A 24,209-nucleotide genomic window follows, 5' to 3' on the forward strand; every position below is an offset into this window, starting at 1 on the left:
TTTTAGTGAGAGGTATCATTTCTACTAAAAAAATTTTAAAATCGAAAAATTTTTGTTTGTCAGATGAAAATTTTCTTCTGAAAAATTTCTAGGTTATGAAAATTTTATTGCAGTGAAAATAAGTATGCAAATTTTTTGTGGTTTTTTCGTAAAAAAGGTTTTAATGAAAAATTATGAAAAAAAAAGAATCGAATTGAAGTTTTCGATTTTTCTATTTAGGCACCTTGATTTCACCATTAATTTTATAGGACTTCTTCCACATATTTTTATTCTAAAAGTTTTGAAAAATTTCATTACTATTATTAATCCCCGAACCAAAAAAACTGGGCTGTTATAAAATTGGACTCTCTATGTCTATGTATCTGTGTGTCTGTCTGTGGCATCGTAGTACCCAAACGGATGAACTGATTTGGATTGTTTTGCTTCGTTTGAAAAGTAATTTTATGGGGAGTGTTCTTAGCTATGTTTCAAGTGCGAGCTTATGGTTCCGTAACCAGAATAACTAAAAAGTTGGCGATGATCCTCAAAATTGGTTTAGTTTAGAGAAGGCTTTAGGGAGAAAGGTAATTTAATGGAGAGCGTTCTCAGATATACTTCAAGAGCACGTTTAGGGTTCCGTACCCGAAAATTTCTCGGGGGATTTTAAAATTTTGTAAATTTCACTTGTTAAACAATTTCTTTCATATTCCCAAATCATTTTTGTGGTATCAAAATATATTCTAAGGGTTTCGGGTATGTTGTGTGACTGTTCGAAATTCCTGATCAAGTGGCGCTATTAGTTTGAAACTCACTTAAAACTTATAGAGCCTGGGCCGTCTTGGAATTATTCGGTATTTTTCGTAATTTTTGAATATCTTACTATACAAAAATTTTGAGCCTTTAAAACACACATTTTTGTCAGGCTTATACATCCTTAAAATGAAATATTTATAAAAAATAATTTTTTATCAAATTTATTAATTTATCTTTTTATCTACCTTACCTTAACTTATACTTTGATCAGACAAACTCTTGAGCTATATGAATCAAATCTTTTTAAATCACAGTTTACTGCAGTGAAGAATGCATTTAAAGCAGAAAAGTATAGAAAAATGCAAACGGAAACAAGAGGCAGTCAAGAGGGGGGGGGGAGGTGTAAGGGAGTGGGAATGTGTGTGCACACACACTGCAGTTGTTAAATGTTTTTAAAAGCGCGTCTTATTTAGAGAAAAAATAAATAAATCTAGGACCAAGCAGTCATTTCAGAACGGCTACGGAATTAAACTGTTGGCAAGATTGACTCCAAAATATTTTTAAAATACAAAAATTTGTTTTGTCAGCGAGTTTGGAAATAAAAACAAACCGGTATAAGATATCCATAAGATTTCTGTTTATTTCTCGAAATTAGATCATGCAAGTTAAAAAAAATAATATTGATATCTTATACCGTTTTGTTTTTATTAAAATTTATAACTGTTATAATCAAATTTGAATATACTGTGCTTAGGCTTGCCACGTATTTGAAAATTTTCAAGTCCGGGGGATACGAAAATAATTGTATGTGAAAAAGTTGACAACATATATGACGGTCAAATCCTACAACAGACCCCAGACCTTTGTTTTAGATGAATAAAGCCACTCTTGAATGTATATAAAAAGCTACCACTTTAAGTTTTTATATATGTATATAAAGCTCATTTATAGGGCTCATCCTATTTTTTTTTCAAACGTTATTTTCTTACCCGACTGCACAAATAAATATAATTTAAGTCTTTTTAAGTGTGCGTTAATTCGTTTTCATTTTTTGGCTCGTTTTCGGACGCTTCCGTTTCTCGTTCCTACTTTGAAGGCAAACATCCAAAATCCCACCGTCTTGATACCGCGTAAAAGATGCCCTATGGAATGATCAAGTAAAAAAGTTAAAAAAAGCTATTAAAATCGTGTGCTTATATGCCTCCACACTGCTGTGTACATATTCACACATCCTCCAGATACGAAACATATTCACATGTATCTAGATATTCAGATACATTGTATCTTGTATTTGTATCTTGTATCTAATTCATTCAACAGTTAGCTGTGCTGTGTACACCAATTGTACATTAAAAAGTAATTAATATTCATAAATGTAACATATATTTATATATACAATGTACACTGAATACTATTGAAAATGAAACATCATCATAAAGAGAAGATTAGTTCAAGGTACAGGAACCTTTAATTACATCTAAATCATCTTTAGAGGTATCCTCATTTTTAAATCTGAAAATCTGTATGGGTATTTCGTGGGATTACTGCGGTTCTACTGTAATGCGCATATACAGCAAAGTAGATTTATCAAAATTTTGCCTCAGGCAGTAATAAAATCCCACAATAGGATTTCATATAACAATTAGCCCTGCAGCCCGTGATAATAAAACTGCACTTTCATGGATTTCGAAAGAAATTTCGCATGGGAATCAATACTATTTAACGATAGGTACAATATGAACTAGGTGTGCCAAAGTTTATCCTTGCACAACAAGTCCATATTGTATCTATCGTTCAATAGTATTGATTCATATGGTAAATTTCGTAGTTTTATTACCACGGGCTCCCGGATTAAGTCTTTTGTATAAAATTTTATAACTTTAAAATCTTTATATGTAGAATGTTGTCCCATTTTGAATGTCGTTCAGTGTATATGTAGCTCAATGTTTTCCCTATGGTACTTCAATTTAGAGCTTGTAGAATTATTATATGAACAACAAAACATACAACGGCTCGCTATAGTGAATCATTATTATTATTATTATTATTCCTGACAAAAACTTTAAGCCATGAGCGTAGCGAGACGCGTACCAGTAGCGTGATGTATGGGGTACGCGAGTGTGCTTTCATATTGTAGATAGATCAAACTGAAAATTACTTTTCGCTGGAAAAAACCTTGAAAATTTTAGAAAAGCAGCAGAAAATGGGCAAAATGATTTGTACATTAGTTAAGCAAAGAGATGGCCCACAAATTCTCAATATCTTAGCGTTAACGGACATGAAAGAGTGAAGTATGGTGACATTATTTTACCCTGAAATTTCAAATGTACCTTAGTGCCGGACTATCTTTTTTATCACTAAGAACCATCCAAAATAAAAATTTAAATGTCCCCGTAATAATACTTTATTTCGTCACCAATAGATGTCAGGAAGAGTCATATTTTGCAGTCAATATTTCAGTTTTCCCTGAAAACCCGGATAAAACGACGTTTTCTAAAAATAAAACCAAGCTATATCGATTTTTCGCCCCAAAAACCCTCCGCCTGCTAATTTTGAAGACAATCTTTAAGGTTTTTTGCGAGTTTAGTGATCGTAAATTTACATTATCTCCTAAAACAGAAAGTCCGAAATCACCTACTATTAAATTTTCGTAAATCGAACAAATTGTTAAACACAATTTTTACACCTTCCCATCAAATTGCCAACTGTTTTGAAACGGCTGTTTAACGCCGACCTATGAATATATGAAAATAATTTTTCAATTTTCAATGTGAAAATAAAATTTTCTATCAGGATGTAATTATTATTATTAAATTAACGAATTTAATTAGATTATCAAACCCTTTTCATAAAATTGATATCGAGAATTCTATATCAATCATATATATTGAATATCGATGAATTTTGAATTGAACCTCAGGCAAATTACATTTTTCAATTAATATAAAATAATTTCATATTGTTTTTCATCATTTTCACATCCAAACCCTGTCTCACATGTGATTTGGTTTCAAATATTTGATGGAATTGAGCGGGTGGAGACAGCGGTATATTGTGTAACAAGTATACGAATGCTTTTAAGGACGTACGAGCGCCAAGGCAATTTTAAATAAAAAGCTTGATTTTTCTTTGAGTCTAAATCAATTGAAAATTTAAGAAGGGGTTCCCGATTATTTAAATAAATAAATGATTTCAAAAGTAGGCATATTTAGATTTTTTTGATGCCCTATTTTTGTAACACCCGATAATTTCTATATAAAAACAATTTGACCCTTTTGTACCCACATACAACTACCAAAAAGGACATAGGGGTTAGTTAAGGGGGTTCAAAAGACAAGGATTAACTGGTTATAATTAGTAATGAATAATGAATGACGATTATTGATTACAATCCATATTAATAATTTTCATATTCAATTCAATAACACTTTGAAGTGTTCAATTCAACTAAATTGAATTGGATTGGATTGGGTTTGGGGATGTTATGTATTTATGTTCTAATAAGGCTTCTTGCATTCATTCAAGATCAATACACGAAAATGCTTTAATCAGCGAATATTATTTAACCATGGTGCGTACAAAATAATGAAGCGCATTTAATCTTTTACACTTACAGGGTGTGCTAAGAGATGGTCTGTAATCTAAAAAAGTCGAATTTAAAAAATTTCCTCGGAGATTGAAAAAAAAACACATTTTTCTTAAAATCGAATATTGCATTTTTAGTTTACCAAAAAATTTTTGTTTCAAAAACTAAGCATCTAGAGAAGAAATCCTTTGAAGCAAACAAGGCGACAGGGTTCCTGGAATTATAACCCGAAATAATATGTGCCTAGAAATAACGTCTGGATTAGAATGCCAATCCATTTTGCGGTTTAGGAAATGTATCTATTATAAGAAAGGTATGCCCTTTATGAATATGAATACAAAATATGAATAATGAATATTTGATGAATATTAAAACAATATTAATAATAAATATTGCATTCATTTGTTTTGTACATGGACTTGTACATGGAGGTGGGTGAGGTCACTTACATTATATAGTACACTAATACATTAAGTACACTGAAAATCATAAATACCTGATCTATTCTATTATCAGATCAGAAAAGTCAAAGAGAGTAATATTTTTAAGTAACGAAAGTAATCATCTCTCAAAAATCAAAATCACGCTTTAACACAATAAACCAAAATTTCTACAAAATAAATATATACTATCTCGACCCGTGCGGAGTTCCGCTTTCGCAGTTACCTAACCCTTGACCAACCTGTACACTGTGGCTAGAACAACAAATAACAAATTTCGTCGAAAAGTGGTGAAAAAAGTCCAAAGTCCTTAAATTAATATTAGGAGAACATGTATTAAAAATAGAAATTATAAATCTAGAGTATTAGGAAAGCATCTGTAAAAATTAACATGTTTGTCGTGCAAATTATTTGTCTAGTGTGTTTTGAGACCACAAGCATATATTTCATAAAGCTAAGACATAATAAGCTTAAAAATGAGAAGCGAATCATGGAATTTGATAAAGGAATAACGAAGCTAAGGGTACGGCAGAAAAAAACTTGCTAGAGTAATAATATATAAGATATCAACGCATTCGATAATCGTTCTATAATCATTTTATTCAATGAAAACGATTAGTTGGTTGACTTAATGAAAAGTTCATTTTTTTTACTATCGCAGCGTTGAGGTTTTAATAATATACTCGAATAGTGTCAATAAATTTGATTTAAAGTGTACACTTACAACTATTCGCTGGTAGATCCATGTAAAGTAAGCATATTATTCATTTGTAGTAGCCTGTTCTAGTATTAAATGGCAAGTAAGTAAGTAAAGTTTATTATGGAATGTCTTCTGTTCGTTCGTTCGTTCCCTTTTAAATCCATAATAATATTATAATCATAATTTATTTACTAAGGTAGGTATCTACCTAGGTATATAGTTAGTTGTTAGCTGCTACCAACTATAAGGTAGGTACTACTTACCCACACCCACTCAACTAACTAACTACACTCTCTCTAATCCACCACTTCCACTATTCTTATGTAGAATAAGGTAAAATACTCTAAATGCAGTATAATATCAGGGGAACATGTAGTACCTTTATAAGCGGGGACCCTATGACAGTAAAACTGTAGTTACATGGTTTTCGAAATTTCGCATATGAATCAATGTTACTTAACGATAGGTACAATATGGATTAGGTGTACCAAGGTTTATCCTGGCCCAAATATTTTGCACTTTGATAGAAATTAATTTGTAAGAGACCATTTTATTGCAAATTTTATCTATTTTCAGTAAAATTTGGTGTGACAGCTGTTATCGTTGCAGAAAGGTCTGTCACACCGATTTTTATGAAATATGAAAGTTTGTAAGGCACTACATCTTACCCCGATGTAATAAAATTCATTGATTTATTGAGATAGGTTTTGTAATAATTCTCTTGTGTTATATCCTTCCTTTAACATACATTGCATAATCCATTTTATATAGACAATGAGTTCGACTCATTGTCAAGGTAGAATTACGCGTTACTAATTGCATATTTCTATGCTAATTTGAGGTAAAACTGAAATATATTTGAATCTACTCTGATATAACATAAAATTGCGTTATTCTTACTTTAAATTATCTCTATTATGTTTAACTTCTTCTGATAATTCACAACTCATTTTTTTGAATGAAAACTTTGGACAAAAATATAAATTGACAGATTGTAAATTATTTTCAAAATATTCTCAAAATTCATGGCAACCTGAATCGATTAAAAAAGTTTTAGGTAAAAGTAAAAGTTTGTTGGATTTACATCCCAACCAGCAAACAAATTATAACATGCGATAAGAAACATAGTTCCTTCATTAATATTTAAGGAACTCGTTGTACATTTTTAATATGTAATAAATTAAGTTACACATAAAAAAATATGGATATTGTTTCCATTCTTTTTGGTTTTGGATTTCAAATTAAATATTAAGAGCATCTTCTTAATATAATCATAAAAACAATGAATTATTTTTGGTAAATTTTATATTCACGTATGTGATTTTATGGACCCACTGACCCATATCAGATTATATTATTATTATTCTATCAAATTTTATTGTATACTAGCCGTTTCTTGTCTGCTTCACTGAACTATTCAACAACTTCTTTCTAGTTTAGTTTCATTTTTTGAGTTTTATCCGTGTTTTCAGGAAAAAAATGACACATTGATTGTAAAATATGACTTTTTCTGACATCTATTGGCGACTAAAAAAAGTACATTTTACCGGGACATTCAAATTGGTATATGCGTAGAGACGTTTTAAATGGTTCTTATATTAGTGCTAAAATTAGTGCCTTTTAATTCAAAAAATACCGAGAAAAGCTTGGTCATCCAGATACTACATTTTTATATCCTTAAAATGGTTTTGAAGCTCTTATCTTGTGCCCTGTAATATTAATTTCTATGGTTTCTTTTAAAATCCAACTATTTTGCCATCCAAAGTGACGGTAGTGTCAGTCACATTTTAATTTGATTCTTACATACTAAGATTCTTTATTTTACTATTTTCCAATAACTTTTCTTATGCAATTTGAGCCCAGATACAACTTAAACTTATAAACCCTGTCAAATATCTATGTTTGACCCTAGACTTGAAATAAATTGTTTAATAAAAGGTCAATAACTTTGTGGAGAGTGCTTCCTGTAAAAATAAGTAGTTATTTAAAAAAAAAAAAAAATAGGGATAGTTTTTTTAAATGAATCGAATCTTACGCTTTGTTAGAAGAAACAATAATAGATTTTTATCTATTTCTAGATCTATTAGAATATGTATATCTATATCGAACCAATCCATTGTCTGTTGTGCATGAAGCACGCTCTGTTATCATCAAAAACCTTTTTCTGCTTAATTAATTCTTCATTCATGTCATTAAACAGGATGATTTTAAAAAAAGTATACATCTTTCGATTTTTGAACGAAATGAACACTAGTATTATTTTTTACAAAAGCAGGCATTTAAAAAGACAGCCTCGACCATAAAAACACTCCTGAACAAAATAGACTAAATACTCTGACTTTTATTTTCGTTAATTACAAGTTCCATTTCGATTTGAAATATAAAGGTGTAAAGTTTTAAAAGAATCATCCTGTAGATAACAAGTAACATTGACTGTAATCAAATTATTTTCAAACGGGATAGTTTACAACAGTTTTTAAAAATAGTTTTTTTAATTTGATTTAAAAATTACTCGAATTTTAATTGACCTAATTTTGACTTTTTAGTGTTTCGTTTCCGAAGGATAAACAACGGAACCCTCTTAATAAATCTCCGCTGTTCGTCCATCTGTGGGTCAGGGAGCTGTATTTCAAAAAACTGCCCCAATAAGACAACTTAAATTTTAAGTCAGACTCACACTTGGCCGGTAATAGCTTGGATCGAAACACCGGTAACAGTTAGGGCAAATGAACCGATATCATTATGGGTGCCAGGCCCATACTGACTGATGATATGCACAATACTTCTGGCTGATAGTACTTTTTAACACTCTAATGTCACTGATGCTACTAATGGCATGCAACAGCAATATTTATTATCGTGCGATCAGTGTGGCAACAAACATAGCGCTTACATCTTTCCATACTGTCGAGTTAAACTTTCTATTTACTAAAATAAGTGGAGGCAAAGTTTTATACCATACCAGCCAGCATTGTAATAAACGCCATACATGTCTTACCGTATACACAGAATATATTTGAAAGGGGAGAAAAAATTGAAGGACCCATTACCATCCAATTACTTTCATACACAAAACAATTCATTATCTGGCATTCTGTAAACTCATCCTCTTGACGTGGCTCGGTTCAACTTGTTCACCACATACAACCGAAAAAAAGAAAATATAATTTTTAAAATAACATCATCATTAATAAAGAAGCAATGTGCATACTTATATAAATATTTTTTTAAGAACAACTTAGCTTTGAGGAGAGAAGAACAAAACGACTTGAAGGGGTTGAGAGGGAAGATTTGAAGAAGAAAGCATACCTCTTCAGATATGTAATTATTATTATCAGAGGCATGGCAAAACTTTTATTTGTGAGGGGGAAACAAGAATTAAAAACGTAAACACTAAAGCGAATCGCCAAAAGCCGGTTGGGTGAAGGAAACTCGCTCGGTAACAGAGCCGAGTAGATTTTGAAACTAAACAAAGCTGATATTAGAGTCATCGTAGAGTTACTCACAGGGCATGATAACCTGAACAAGTTCCAACATCAGATTGGAAAAGGACAATCTCCCACGTGTGACAGATGCGGAGAAAATTCAGAAGAAACATCGATCCACTTTCTCTGTTACTGCCCGGCGCTCACACCACAGCGAAGGAATTGGTTTGGTCCGGCCATAGTCGAACCAGAAGAAATTAGGAAACTCAGCGCTAGACAAATCCTGATTTTCAGTACATCAGTTGGTTATAATAGCCACTGAAAAGCGTAGCGGAGATAGAGTACAAGGGTCTATTTGGCTAGGTGCTCTGAACCATTGCTTCGAGACGCGATGCTCGAGCATGGCCCGCTAACCTCCATACCATACCATACCATACCATCCTTCGTGATGACTCCGTCCCTGATGTGAAGTGTACTGTGTATGATAGGTTGCCTATACACAGACAGATACTTAAAGTTGAATAATTTTAATAAGAAAACTTACCTTTAAATTAAAAATATTTTTTACTTCCTTGTACTGCAAGTAAAGGGAATACTCAAATGTTTATCCCTCAATCCATTTTCGATAAGTTTCGATTAGGCGTATTTGTATTATCGTCACAATCGAATTATTAAATTAAATTATCATAATTTCATATAAATCAGTTTCTTCGAGAAAATCGATCCGATATCAACCTTATATGGTACAGAAAGTATGCACTTCCAACTTTTTTAAAATGTAATTCAAACGTTATAATTATCCTCTACTGCTTTGCGCTGGGAGTGCAAAGGTTGAGAAAAACTATTGTTTTTTTTTGCGCCATGAAAATCGCGCCATTAAAATATTTCGATACAAAAAAGATGGTTAAACATTTTCATAAGCACTTATTGACTAAAAAAACTAACATTTATTAAGTACGACTTCCTTATAGTACAAGTTCGTTTACAAGTTAACAAGGAAGTGATCAGTTTTTTTATCACGCTATGTAAATGACATGATGGTTTGCAGTGCGCCCGTGCGTTCGTATATTTGTGCTGTCTAAACACACAATCACTTTTATAGAAATATACAATTGAATAGAAGTATTTTTCCAGATTGTGTCACACTTTTTCTACTTCTTTTCTATTAAAAAAAAAAGTTTCGCTTACATAATAATATAGTCTAGATTCCCTTGTCATTGATAAATAAATATACTTCTAGAAATTAGTGTGTGGCTTTTAAGATAGTGGTCTGGTCTGGTCTATGGATATAGTGTCAGAAAATTCTAAATTATTGTATACTTATTAACAATATTCGAAGAAGATCCTTAAATGAGCTGGCGGGACAAATGAATAGAATCTAGTATAGGCACCGGAACACGAGTGCAGTCGACGAGCTTGTTAGAAATCGACAATGTTACCGAACACAAGCATCAATAAGCATCCGGCAGCTCCGTTTGCGAATTGCAAGCTGATCCTGAATGAAGATACTTTAGAAACTAGGATCTTGGATTGAGGTAGAAATGCAATGGTGGTACTACATGGCAAATATAGTCTGTGTACCAATCGTAGGCGATCTGATGATCTTAAATAGCCTCCAAGGGTCTCAAGAAACTAAACCATTACTTCTATTACAAAACACTCGCTAGGCGGCAGGCACTCTGAACGCTAGGGCCTGACAGTACATTACGACTATTGTAGGAATTACCACAGTGAGGAGGACGAGGAAACGATGTCTCATTTTCTCTGTAACTTTTCAGCTTTGCCGTGAGGAGATGGACTTACTTGAGCAAGCCTTTCCTTGATGCTCCTCCTCAAGGAGTACCGGCCGAGAATGGGCCATCGTATTTTCGGTATCATTACGGATCCTTTGTATAGGTGTGTTCCACCCCAGGACAACCATTCTTACCTAGCCTAACTTAACCTATAAGCCTGACTTAAATTGTTAGAGGGTTATTTTGCAAAGGCAATGTATGCTGGAGGCATCTGGACTAAAAAAAACAATCTGAGGAAAAAGAACTTACGAATGAATAAGTATTATTTATTTGAGACGCTTTAATAAAATGCGACATATATTTACAGAGTGCGTTAAGGCATATTTTTCCTAAAATAAAGAAACACCTTTTATAACTGAGATAGACAATTTAGCAACTAACTATTAAACTGAAGTGGTAAATAATCGGAAATTAACAGGGCGTTATCGCTATCCATGATTTTTATTTATTTTTTATTTTAAGGAGTGATTCTCTACGAAAAAAATTCTCTATCCAAGTTATTGGCAACTTGGGTGATTTTGATTAAAAAAGTACAAAAATCACTGTGATCTAGGCGTAGAACTTAAAGTTTTCAAGAAAAAAAAGTATTCCTTTTGCCCTTTTTCTGCTCCTTACCTTGAACCGTTTAAAAATAATTTGAAGCTTACCAAACTTTTTCCCGTTAATTTATTTATCTAACCATTTGTTCTGTAACACCCTGTCCCAACTGTATGTCATAAATAATAATATAGAAAGTTTATTTCTTTGTCGTTTTTCGTTTATGAATTTCTGTTTTTTTGTATATTTTGGGGGAGATTTTTCGAGTTTGATCGCTTTTGTATTCAACAAAAAATGAAAACGTACCGTTTAAATGTTATAAAAATGATTTTTCCGGTTTGTAAACTTTTGTAAATATCTGTATATAGTTGTGAAGATATTGTGGAAACATTTACCCCCAACCCCTCTTTAACCACTTACTCATTTCTGGAACTATTAAAAATAAAAATATGTTTTTGGGAAAGCTTGGAATAAAAGTTAAAAAAAAAACATTTTTAAATCTTATATATTATTTCTTTAACCTGTTTTTTCTGTCCACGCGAGATTTTCTTCATTTCTTTATCAAATTCCAAAATTTTTCCCTCTTGGCTTATCGTGCGGGCGATTAAACAAGTTAATTAGAAATTGTATATACGATTTCATTATGTAATTTGTATATCATATCTGTAATAAAGTTGCCTATAAATAAAAATAAAGTTAAATTTTTGTATAACAATACAGGATGTCAAGAAAGTAACGGACGCCCTTGTTGCATCAGATAGAAAATAAAATTTTAAAACGAAAAGTCCTCTTCCATTTTCTAATTCGATGCACGAATGATTAGGATTCATTAAAAACAGAAAGTCACTTCGTCTTGGAATTTGAATTTTAATTTTCACCTGATATGTCAAAGGCGTCTGTTACTCTTATGACACCCTGTATATTATTTCTCTAGCCTCTTTTTAGCAACTTTCGTCTACTTTCTAAATATTAATGCTTAAGAAATAAACTTTTCAGCATGAAATGATACCTCACCAATTACAAATTAAAATTTATAAATAATAATCAATAAAATTAATATATAATAATTAAAAATGTGTCCTAAAATTAAATAATAAATTAATTAAAAATATTAAATACTGGCGCGAGTTTTAAATAAAATGTGTTCAACATGTTCGAATTGTTGTCATAACAATGATGACGAGCCAATACCAGACTCTGACACGTGTTCAGGTATTCTCATATTCGTCACATTTAAAAACAATCAAATCAAAAAATATATCTAGAATCTAGATTTATATACAGGGTGTACAAGTGAACAATTATACATTAGCAAACATATACGGTGTTCAACAATCGCTTTATGGCCGTTTAAAAAAAGAACGGCCGGATACTGCGGGTGTCAGTCTGTATAAACAACAGAATTGAGATTTTGAAAAAAAATTTTCTTTTTTTTGACAAAAATGTAAGGTACACATAGGTCTAGAAGTCTTATAACAAAATCCTCATAATAAGAGTTCTGACGGGTTAATTTATGAATGTTTTTTTTAACATCTATTTTCACTGGAACACTCTGTATATATAGATTGTATAGAATTTTCTAACACTAAAATTTAAAAATTTCTTCAGTTTCACTTTGCATTTTACCAACGTCCGATACAAGCTCAGGTATAGTTTTTTTTTTTTTTTTGTTATTTTTTACAAATTTTTTTTAATTATCTTATACTCCAAGCAAATTAGACATTTTTTTACCTAAATTTTTAAAAAAGCAGTTTCTCAACGTTAATTTGTAGGTTTTTAAGTTTCGAAAAGGATTTTCGTGGTTCGTACTTTCATAGAACCTTAACGTTGAAAAATTGCCCGTTTCAGAACTGAACGAAACCAATTGTCTTATTTGCTTGGACTACAAAGAAAGTAAACAGATGTTTAACCACAAAATTTATCATTTCAAATAAAGTAGGTAATAATTTTTCGATGAAAACTCGCACACAATCGCATGTTTTTATCAAATAAAAATAATTCTAGTTAGAAAATTAATTTAAGGAGAAAAAAAAAGAAAATAAGGCCTCTATGAATGAGAAAAACAAGCAAAAAATAAATATACTGAAAATATTTAATTATTGTTTTCCAGAAGAGGAGTGGAACGCTGATGGAAAATCAGGTCGTGGCCATTCTGGTAATGAATCTGGTAAGTTTCTTTTATTCTTTCATAATTTTCTTATTATAAAGAACAAAAGAACACAAACGGTTTTCACTATTCACACGTTACCGCGTACAAAATAATATTTTACCGGTTTTGCTATTCACACGTTAACGTTACCTACATAACAATATCTACTCGAAAGCAAAATGAAATTTTTGGTAACTAATGAGTCGTTGCTAATAAGTTACTTCATGGGTCACGAGTCGCGGTACTTCATGAGTTCTAATTTTCCTTAGAATAGAAATTGAGAAGAGATTTTTGTTATGGTTACGTCTGCCTAATTTTTTTTGTCAACGAAAATGCTCATAGCAAGATATTTCTGTTTCAGCGGAGATAAAAATAAATAGTGATGTTTACGAAAAAATGTTTCAAACAAAAGTTATTTATTTTTCTTTTAGCAACATTTTTTATACTTAAACTATTGTTTTATCTCTACTGGCTTACCAAATGGGCCCTATGTATCCAAGTCCTTGATCAATGTTGCACATATAAAAACTTAACTTCACTTTTTGCGTCTCTCTGTTTCAGCTTGATATCCATTTTTGTCTTTTAGTTATCGTGATCACAGACAGGCAGACACTTTTATCAAAATTTTAGCTAGCATCGATATTATTTCTAAGCGTTACAATCTTGACTAAACTTGGTATACCTTGATATATATTTCATATATAAAAGTTATAAAAATATTTTTATAAATGGCGCATGCTAAATCCAGGATTGCTATTATAAAAACATTTGAAAATTTTAAATATTTTCATTGTGTTACCGTGTAAATTTCAACTAAAGTATAGAAAATAATGTGAATTATAGGGAAAATTGATAAAAAGAAAACGAAATGAAAATGAAATTAATATAATTGAAAATTATTAAAAGAAAGATTAATGTGATAAAACACGAACTGAGCTCACTTTTCTGATTTCTTTTTCTTATTGAAATTAGATATTATTATAGCATTGTTTTACATTTACGTCATACAAATTGCATAGTTTAAGATATTTTTAGAGAATTTTCTTACATTTACGTCACACAAATTGCCTAGTTGACTAGTTTACTAGTCATGTGACAGCCGAACCACCTTAATAAACTAAGTGTAATATTTAATATCGATAATTAAATTAATATATAAGTATTATTATTTTAATATTTATTTAATAATGATAATTTTATTTATTTATGAAATAAAATATTTATAAAAATAAATAATAAAACATTGTCTTGCGGTTATAATAGAAATATCTAACTAACAAACCATATCAATATCAATATCTGTATTACCTACATATGATACAGGCTGTTTCTGAAATGGTAGTGCTTATCACATTTTTAATATGATTTAATCAAAACTTTACAGAAACGTCTTCGGGTGGGAGGCGTTAATAAAATCGGATCAAGCTAATGGATGTAAATCATGGCGATCATTAAAGATCCCCATATTATGAAGGTGATAGTTCAATCGACAGTGTCCTGTCAAGAGTCCCACCACCCTTCTCAACTGTGCTCTAGTTTTAATTGATCTATGACGCACATATACTCACTTCACCTTACTATTTATGTCCTTATCCTGCAAGAAAAATTTCAGCTTGAAATCTCTTTTCGTTTTTTGCCTGTCGCCAAAATTTGTATGCTTTAATTTTAAACCTGGGACTAAACTGAGTATACCTTGATATATTTCATATATATATAGGGTATAAAAACAATACATAAAAAAGTCTTAGCAGTATTTGAGATTAACACCAATCTAATTGAAATGTGATGTTTTAATATAAAATGGTGTGTGTGCCCCCCTGTCCATTCGTTGATATTAATTATTACTGTTTTGTTTATTTATCTTTTAATATTGCATAACATTAATATAAATATAATCAATTGAATACTGTAAAGTATTTTTTTTATTTAAAATGTCTGACTAATCATTTTATTGATATATTTATTAATTTTAATTATAACGTATTGTGGCTTTCAATTTTTTAAACGGTTGCAATTTTAATAGATCCAGTCTCTAGGCCGAAAAATCGAAAAAATCAGTTATAGTTCATGTCGTTATAATCGATTTTGACTATAAATTTGTTTCCCAATTCTTGAAGAAGGGAAATGATTAACTTGAAACGTATCAAGACATATGATTTTATAAAGAAACACTTCTCTGTGAAAAAAGTTCTTCTTCTTTAGTTTTAGTGAAAAACTAATGAAGCAAACTTTTTGATCACAAAGCAAGAAAAGTTGTTACCAAATCAACTTGATAACAGTTCTAGTGACAAGACAGAGATTATGATGGAATAGCTGGCTGGCATGACAGGCTACAAATCAAAAGGAAAACTCTTTTAATGGTGAATATGACCATTATGAGGAACAACTTTTCTACTTAAACTATTTTTTATATCTCTTATATTTTACAGAATGGGTAATGCCCAAGACCTAATGGGCATGATCTATGTGGGGCTCATTTATGAATTCAAAGTCACTTTTTACGCTTATCATGCTATCTATCTTTATGCAACCGTTCTGCAAAAATTAAACAACCCAAACCTTTATTGGATGCGAATACAAATATTGATATCGATTTTCGGAATAAAAACAGCAACCTTCTACCAGCAAATTAATAATACTTTCTAGATAAAAGTGATAATTTCTTGTTAGATTGTGCACAATATAAGTTTTTAAAGTTTATATGAACAAGTGATTTGGGTAAAATTGCTGAGAAAACGAAATAATAAGATGGTACGAAAAGTTTCTTGTAAACTAGAAGAAAAAAAAACACGTGAACAGTTTCATCACTAAAATCATTGTTCCTCCCTCATTATATCTTATACAGGGCGTTCTGTTATTAACTGCAGATCGTTGGCCTACAGAATAAGCTCATAAAGACGAACAAAAAAGCTCTTTACCAAATTTCGATCTGAGGCCAGATTTGAGAGATGTGCCTATGGGAAAATAGAAAGATTTATGAATTCACAAACCTATCAAATTCATTAAATTAGTAGGTGTCACTTAGAGGAGACTATCATAAAACAATCATTGATTTAATTGGGTAGTGAATACTAAAAAAAATATTTTGTTGTTATTATTTATAAAGAAAACAAAAATATAAAACACCAATAGCCAGTAAGATGTGGGAGGTATCAAATTATATATTATTGTAGGTACGGGGCAGGGGGGAATAAATTATGTAATACAGAACACAAAATTTGAACTAGTATGAAACTTAAATAACGAATCATCCTGTATTTATTATATATTGATTAAAATGTCAATAATACTCAAACAAACACTCAATTCGAACATCGCATCGGCCATGAAATGAATTGAGTTATTATTTGATGTTTGATGAGCAGTGATTTAGTTTTGTATCTCATCATCACACACTTGACTGTGATCATCAGAGTAATCTGATGAGAGTTAGAGTGACAAGCGAAATGGAAACAGTCAATTAATGTATTGACTAAAACTATAACTGTATCAAAAAATTCAAAAAAGTTTTCATCTTGAAGAAAATTTGTCACAGATTCTGTTTATGCAAAGAAAAAAACAGCGCTTTGCAATAGGAAAATATTTTTCGATATTTTTATATCATTTTTTTTACATTTATGTCATACAAATTGCCTAGTTGACTAGTAGATAAGTCACGTGACAGCCAAGCCTCTTTAAAAAGATAATGAATAGCGTGTATAAAGTGATTTGTTTTACGCTATTATATAGACTGTCTAGACTTTCTATAACTTTCTTGAATTACATTCAATCGGTCGCATATTGTATGAGTGATGAATCCTTCCTAACCCTACACAAAGGCGCCACACACGCCTGTCTAACAATCCGCGTGCGCTACTAAATGGATGATATATATACATAAAGTCTAACTATACAAACAAACAGAATTTTTCAAAATGAGTCATATTATACTGTATGTATTCTGGACGGATGTGACTCATATCAACAAGAATCTGTTAAAAACATTGAATTGTTTGTAGATGTGTGTTTGTTAAAAAGTATCATATACTATTACTCTAGCAAGTTTTTTTCTGTCCTACCCTTATCTTCCTTATTCCGTTATCAAATTCCATGATTCTCCCCTCATTTTCAAGCTTATTATGTCTAGCTTTGACGAAAAATATATTCTCTGTCTAAACATATACCGCTTAGGAAAAAACCCGCTAGAGAGATAATTTAATTAAATGTTTATTAGGCAAACATGTTAGTTTTTACAGATGCTCTCCGAATACTCTAGACATATAATTTCTACTTTTAATACATGTTCTTCTAATATTAATTTATAGACGTTTTTCACCACTTGTCCACAAAATTTTGTTGTTTGATGTTTTTATCCACAGGTACAGGGTAGCCACGTTTTACGGTCACTACGGGAATGGAATTCCTTTCGGGTCGAGCTAGTTCTAATAATTATGGAACAAATACATAACGTGACAATATTATCAACTTGAAACCCGCTTACCACTGTTTTTCAACTACTGCCTATTAGGTACAATTATACAAGGTGTTACAAAAGTAACGGGTCGTGATCCAAGAAGCATAAGTGTTTAAAAAAATCGATTTTGTGGACTCATTTGTGGGATATTTATCCAAAGTGGGCTATTTTTAACCCCTGGACTTAAAAAGGGGTGTTATAAGCAGCGCCTAAACGGTTGAACCGACTACGATATTTTTGTTTCGTTTGAAAGGTAATTTAGTGGAGAGTGTTCTTAGCAATGTTTCAAGTGCGAGTTTAGGGTACTAGAAAAGTTCTAGAAAAACTAAAAAATTTGCGATGATCTTGAAAATCGATTCTGTTTGGAAAAGGGCTTGAAGAAAAAGATAATTTAAAGGGAAATGTTTTGAGATATGTTGAGGCGATTTAAGGGTTCCATACCAGAAAAATTTGTCGTTCTAATATATACACTTAAATATCTCGGTTTGTAGTTAACCAGTCAAAAAATAACTTGAATAAAAGTTGCAAAGTTTGAATTTTTTAGGCCTTGAATCTTTTGTTTGAACCATGCAAAAAAAATGCTTCTCAAAAAAGTTTTTCTATAGTTCCGTTACTTTTGTGACACCCGATATAGTTTTATCTCACTCATAACTAAACATAATCAAATGTGTTGTATAAAATACATCACACTTACTTCTATTAACTAAATATATAGATCGAATTCACATTTCAATGAAATATTTTTTTGTCTAATTTATGAAATTTGACTGTTTTGATTTGATAATGCCTTGGACATCATTTTCGACATTTGTTTCGATTTTAATTGAAATCAAAATTTAGTTTTTAATTATAGATTACTAGCCTGATATCCACCCGCTTTGTTCTCTCTTTGCTTCCGTTTTTCGGCCTCTTAGGGGAAGAATTTCAAAAATCTTTTCTAATCGTGCATGCCTACGTCGTACAAAGAAAATACCCTCCATGTTTCAGGTCTCTACAATCAACCGTTAGAAATTTAGTCTTCTTTGTGAATAAGATGGACTGAGTCTTCATAGACTGAACTTTGATTTTCCACTTCTTGAAATCCTTTTCAAACGTAGATAAGCGAGGCTGTAGGTAGCTTGAAATATGTTTCGACTGCCAGGAAGTGCAGTAGATTGCTGGATCGTCAGCAAGTAACAATAATGGAAGTGCGGACGTGTAGATGACATATTATTTAAAACGGCGAACTAGCGGAGAGAGCATGTGAAATCTAAATACAGTGCGATCGACGGACGGACGGCGCGGCGTGATGCGACGGACGTCGTGAACAGCGTGCGAGGCGCACACAATATCTTGACATCATGTTCATGGCATTCAATAAATGAGTATGAATATGTCTGTTGTCTAGTTCCAACAGCCTTAATGTTCATCGGAGGGCACATATTCGTTATCGAATAGCTATTTAGGGTGTTTTCACAAATCCGAACGTGTTTTTCCATTCGCCGGTTGTTTTTTTTTAACGTTTTTGTTTTTCCACTTTCATTTTCGTTTTCCGTTATTAAATTTTTTTTCTCGGTTTTTTAAGTGTGGTGTGTTTTTGTTCGAAGTGATCAGTTTTCTGATTAGTGTTCGAAGTTTCGAAGTGTATGTGTTTAAAGGTTTTCTTTTGTGAGAAATTTTGTTTTGTGCGATATTGTGTGATATTTTAAATTTCGATTCGACAATTTTATAATGGTATGCAATTTTTGTGTGGTTTTTTTTCTAAGTTTTGTTTTATCCACGTGATATATTTTTAAATCTAAAAATTTTCATTTTACAGTTTCTTAATTAAATGTCTAGTTCTCAGAGTATTTTTATTTCCAAATAAAAAGACATTATCGAAAGGTTCAAAAGCTTTAAAATCTGGTCAGTTACCATAATTCAAGGCGAATTTGGAAAAAAAAGTAAAAAGCGAAAAACGATTTTAGATTCATTCTAATATGTTTCGACTTGTCGTTAAATGAACTTTATTACTGTTGAATTTTCGCCCAACTTTACGGCAAAAAAGTTAAAATCTCTATTTGGTAAATTCAGCCCAAAAAAACATTAAAGGCTCAAGATAACTAATTTTATGGTAATTTCCCAAAAAATGGTTTTTCTACTGTCAGTATTGGAGTAGAAGAAAACTAGATTCAAGATTTAAAAAGTTCTGGACTCAAGGCTCAAACACAAAATTTTCTCGATTATTATTAGCCAAAATTGTTAGCAAAAGTGAGTAAATAAATCGGTAAACTATAGACCAGAGCTCTAAAGGTCATATACACCACAGCTTGTTACAACTGTTGAATTTGAAGTGACCATGCTTTGCCCGATATAAAAGTTATTACCTAACAATTAATTTTCACTTGGATAAAATATTTGCTAAGATTTAAGAACATCAATGCAATATTTTTCCATTTAACCTTTTCACATTTCTCACTCCCACACGTTGTGAGTGCTTGAAGAGAAACCCATTTTCTTTTGTATAAAATGTAATAAAAAATTCAAATATACAAGTTCAAATAATAGACCGATATCTAGCCCGAATATTTAGTCTTGACGGCCATTAATGACAAGTTCAAGTTGTAAGTTCTAGGAATAAGAATTATATCAGTTCGGAAAATGCTTAAAATTTTCGCAGTAAATTTGAATGAACGCCTACGGTATTGCATAACAAAGTCAAGCTGATCTGGGTACTTGGTCAATTTGGCGTTAAAGGTAATGAAGGTCGTCTCAAACGTCCCTTGCACCTGCTACCGTCCAAGATGCTACCGAATCAAGGAATGGCTACGACAAGCCCGTAGTTTGGCTATTAAACTGTGCTCGTCTGAATTTCACAAGAGCACAGTTGCTAAGGATGGTGAGACTCACTTGACAGGACACCATCGATTGAACTACCATCTTCTTAACACGGGTATCTCTGATGAACCCACTTGCAGGGATTGTATGGAGGATTATGAAACCTACATGCATATTATTTTCACTTCAAAAACCTGAAGCGTGTCAGAATTAGAACTTTAAGGTCCTAAACCTTGAACCCATTAATCCTGGGATAAATTCTGGGGGAGAATCTGAGCTTTATGCATGGTGTCTGGCGTCGCCAGAATTCTTATGCCTTTGGGTAACCGGTTGTTCTCAAAAGAGGTACAGAACCCCTTGGTCCGAGTGCTACTGACTCATTTTCACTCTAACAATTAAAGCCAGAGGCGTCCACATCAAAGTCTACAAATCTAGCCTGCACCGAATGCTGACTGGTTTAGTTCTTGGTGGTATAATACGAGTGTTGCCTACACATGGATGATATCACTCATTTACTTAAACCAAGCTACCGGTCTACGTTTATAGTATAAAAGTTAATAAGTGATGCTCTTCATCCAACCCAAACAATTTGTAAGTTGAAAATGATCTGACTATATCGTCACGTCACGTCAGCGTCATGTCATATTATTTTCATAGTCATAAATATTAATTCGATGTAGAAGATGTTAGAAGATGTAGAAACAGCATGAGAAGTAGAAATTTATTTTGAATAATTCATATTTATTAGTGTCAGTTTATTTAAGGATCTTTTGCTCTCGTATTGGCATCACCCATGATAGACCTATTAACATATTTTAAGCTTTTTTTTTTCGTGCCTCAAGATAAACATTTTTCTTTTTGTATATTTACATTTTTTAACGATTTATAGTACGGGAGCTAAGCGAGGCTAATTCTGTAATTGGTGTGATTTTCTTTTACGATGTTTTTAGAGCATTTTATTACATTTACGTCATACGAATTGCCTAATTGACTAGTCACGTGACGGCCTGACTACTCTAAGTAGAGTTTCTCAAGGAAAAGTTAAGGCAAGGTCACCATTCTCAGCCAAATATATTTCGGTTTCGTTGCAAAACGTCCTAAAGTGCAAGATTGTATGTAATCGAAGTATATTTTGAATTCAATTATCGATTCTAACTGTTTTTTTCGAGAGTTGAATTTATTATGAAACTTTTCATTTAAAAATAAAAAAGTTTTGAAATAAATTAAAGAGAGTCATATGGTACCGTTCGCTTTATTCGATTCAGAAAAAAACCACTTGAATGTTTCGTTTTTTTTTTTACAACTTTATTAACACGTTCAACGGAAGCAATGTCTGTTTACATGATAACACACAAAATAATTGTACTCATTGCAAAATAAGTGCTGTCTTTCCACAATATTTCCCTTGCGACGAAAAGAAAGAAATCTTTCAACGTAACAAAAGTCGATTATTTTCCGATTTGCCTGGTTTTATTTGGCAAAGGTTCTACCGGTGAGAAAACTATCGAAGTGCTTCAAAAGATGATAGTCGGTTGGCGAGAGGTTTGGGGAGTATGGTGAGTGAGGCAAAACTTCGATGATCAATTCGTTTTACAAATCACCGTCCAAAAATTAACAGAATTGAGTGTCGAAGTTCTATCTCACCCAGCATACTCTCAGATCTCTCGCCAATTGACTACTATCTTTTCAAGCACTTCAGGCTAAAACGGCTTTCGTCGTGTTCATCGAATCTCGAGTACTTAATTTTTATGCCGACGAAATTAATCCACTTGTGTTACGTTGGCAAAATATATTTCGATTACCTTGTGTTCACAGTTAAAGTAGACTCGTAAAAACGGGAAAAATATTTGAAACGATCGAGCACGGTATCGTGTAAATGTCCTTATTAATATAATTTGAAAAGTATTTTAAGAGAATAAAAAAACACATTGATCGATTGGCACCCATTAAAAAGTGATTGAATTTTGTATTTACTGCAGCTAACACGGACATAAATAGATGGAAACACGGACTGAGAGATATAAAGCATTGGTTTTCATAGCAAAAAGTCATAAATAATTTATTTCACATAAACTATCAATTTGTTGGGGTATCTGTATCTTCGTCTTTGGTCATTTTGATTTCGTCGTTGGGTTCATTGGCGTATCTAGCATGGGTCAGGAGTAGAGCATCCTACGCAGTTCCATTATCTTCGCTTGAAAATTCGAAATTTTAAGTTAAAAATATCAAGAAAATTATTGGTCCAAAGATTCGTTTTCTAAAGTTACTGAGAATATTTTGGGGGCCGCTGAGAATGTTTTGTGGCTTACCTTAGCAAAAATCTCTAGCTACGCCAGTGGGTGCGTTCTAATAAAAGATGTAATTAAGACATTAAATAAATAATTAAAATGCTGAAGTTATCAATTTTATATTTATTGTATAACTAGCCGCTACTCACTTGCATCGAATACGATTTCAACTTTTATATTTATTCCAACTTTAATTCAATATTCTCAAGTTTTTTAAAATATTTATTCAGATTTTTCACAGAAAAACTTTCTTCGCTCCAGTAACATCATTTCACCCCTTTTTTAGAGATTGTATTCTCTAAAACAAAGCACTTAAGATTCATCATCAGAGTTTAACGTATTCGCACACCAAATTTTATCAAAGTAGACTTGATCGTTTAACCGTAAAAGCTTAACATACCAAACAGACAGACAAATAAACTTTCGCATTTATAATATTAGTGTGACTCATTATTTTATTAAACTATTTTGATTGAATCATTATATAATTGTTTATTATGCATATACAGGATCAAGATGGCATACAGGGTGTTTACGAAAAAATGTTTCAAACAAAAGTTGTTTATTTTTTTATATTTAAACTTTTTTCTGTCTGTTACGGTTTACAAGACATAATTGACTTTACTTATTTATGAAATCAAATTCACGTTTTACGTCCTAAGCACGCTATAAAAATTTCAGCTTGATATAGCATTCCGGTTTGAGTTTTCGTGCTGACAATCTGATAGACAGGTAACCGGAAATGGACTAACTAGATGATTATATGAACACCTATACCAAAATATTCCCTGATATGTTATGTTATTCATTATGTAAATCGTATCATCAATATTTCTAAGCGTTACAATTTTCGGACTAAAATTAGTATACCTTGATATATATTTCATATATATCAAGGTATAAAAATGAAATCCAAGCATGTCTGAAGACGTAATTCGATCCCTAATACTTTGAATGTAATAACAATACTTAATATTGGAAACCATTTAAATTCCCTAAACGAAAAGACAAAAAAAAAAACACCAAACCTCATTAATATTCAACGATTGACTTACTTACTCAGACCGTGTGTCCACAATCAAGTGGAACTTTCATCATTCTTTTTGTCCACCTGTTTCTCTGTCTTTTTATGTGGTTTATAAGATGTAGTCTCATAAACAACTTCGGGTACGGAACCCTAAAAGACTACTTTTCTCGGCGATCATAAACTGTAAATCGTAGAAAAACACGAAAATCGAAAAAATAGAAATTAGTCAAAGCAATAACCTTTGTATCCGATCATACCTTTAACAATATCCTTAAAAGTATTA

The 24,209-nt window shown here is 31.7% G+C and overlaps 1 protein-coding gene across 13 annotated transcripts in view; it reads left to right on the forward strand.

The window, feature by feature from the left end:
• Nucleotides 1-24,209, forward strand: part of LOC123291560 (coiled-coil domain-containing protein AGAP005037) — a 137,552-nt gene that overhangs the window by 32,830 nt on the left and 80,513 nt on the right. For 12 of the 13 annotated variants that reach the window (XM_044871881.1, XM_044871887.1, XM_044871893.1 and 9 more), the window contains exon 2: nucleotides 13,324-13,380. The exons of the other annotated variant lie outside the window; for it this stretch is intronic. In XM_044871881.1, coding sequence (XP_044727816.1) covers nucleotides 13,324-13,380 — 57 coding nt within the window. The remainder of the gene's footprint in view (nucleotides 1-13,323; nucleotides 13,381-24,209) is intronic. 13 annotated transcript variants of the gene reach the window in all.

Source organism: Chrysoperla carnea, chromosome 2 (assembly GCF_905475395.1).
Source record: "Chrysoperla carnea chromosome 2, inChrCarn1.1, whole genome shotgun sequence".
NCBI lineage: Eukaryota > Metazoa > Arthropoda > Insecta > Neuroptera > Chrysopidae > Chrysoperla > Chrysoperla carnea.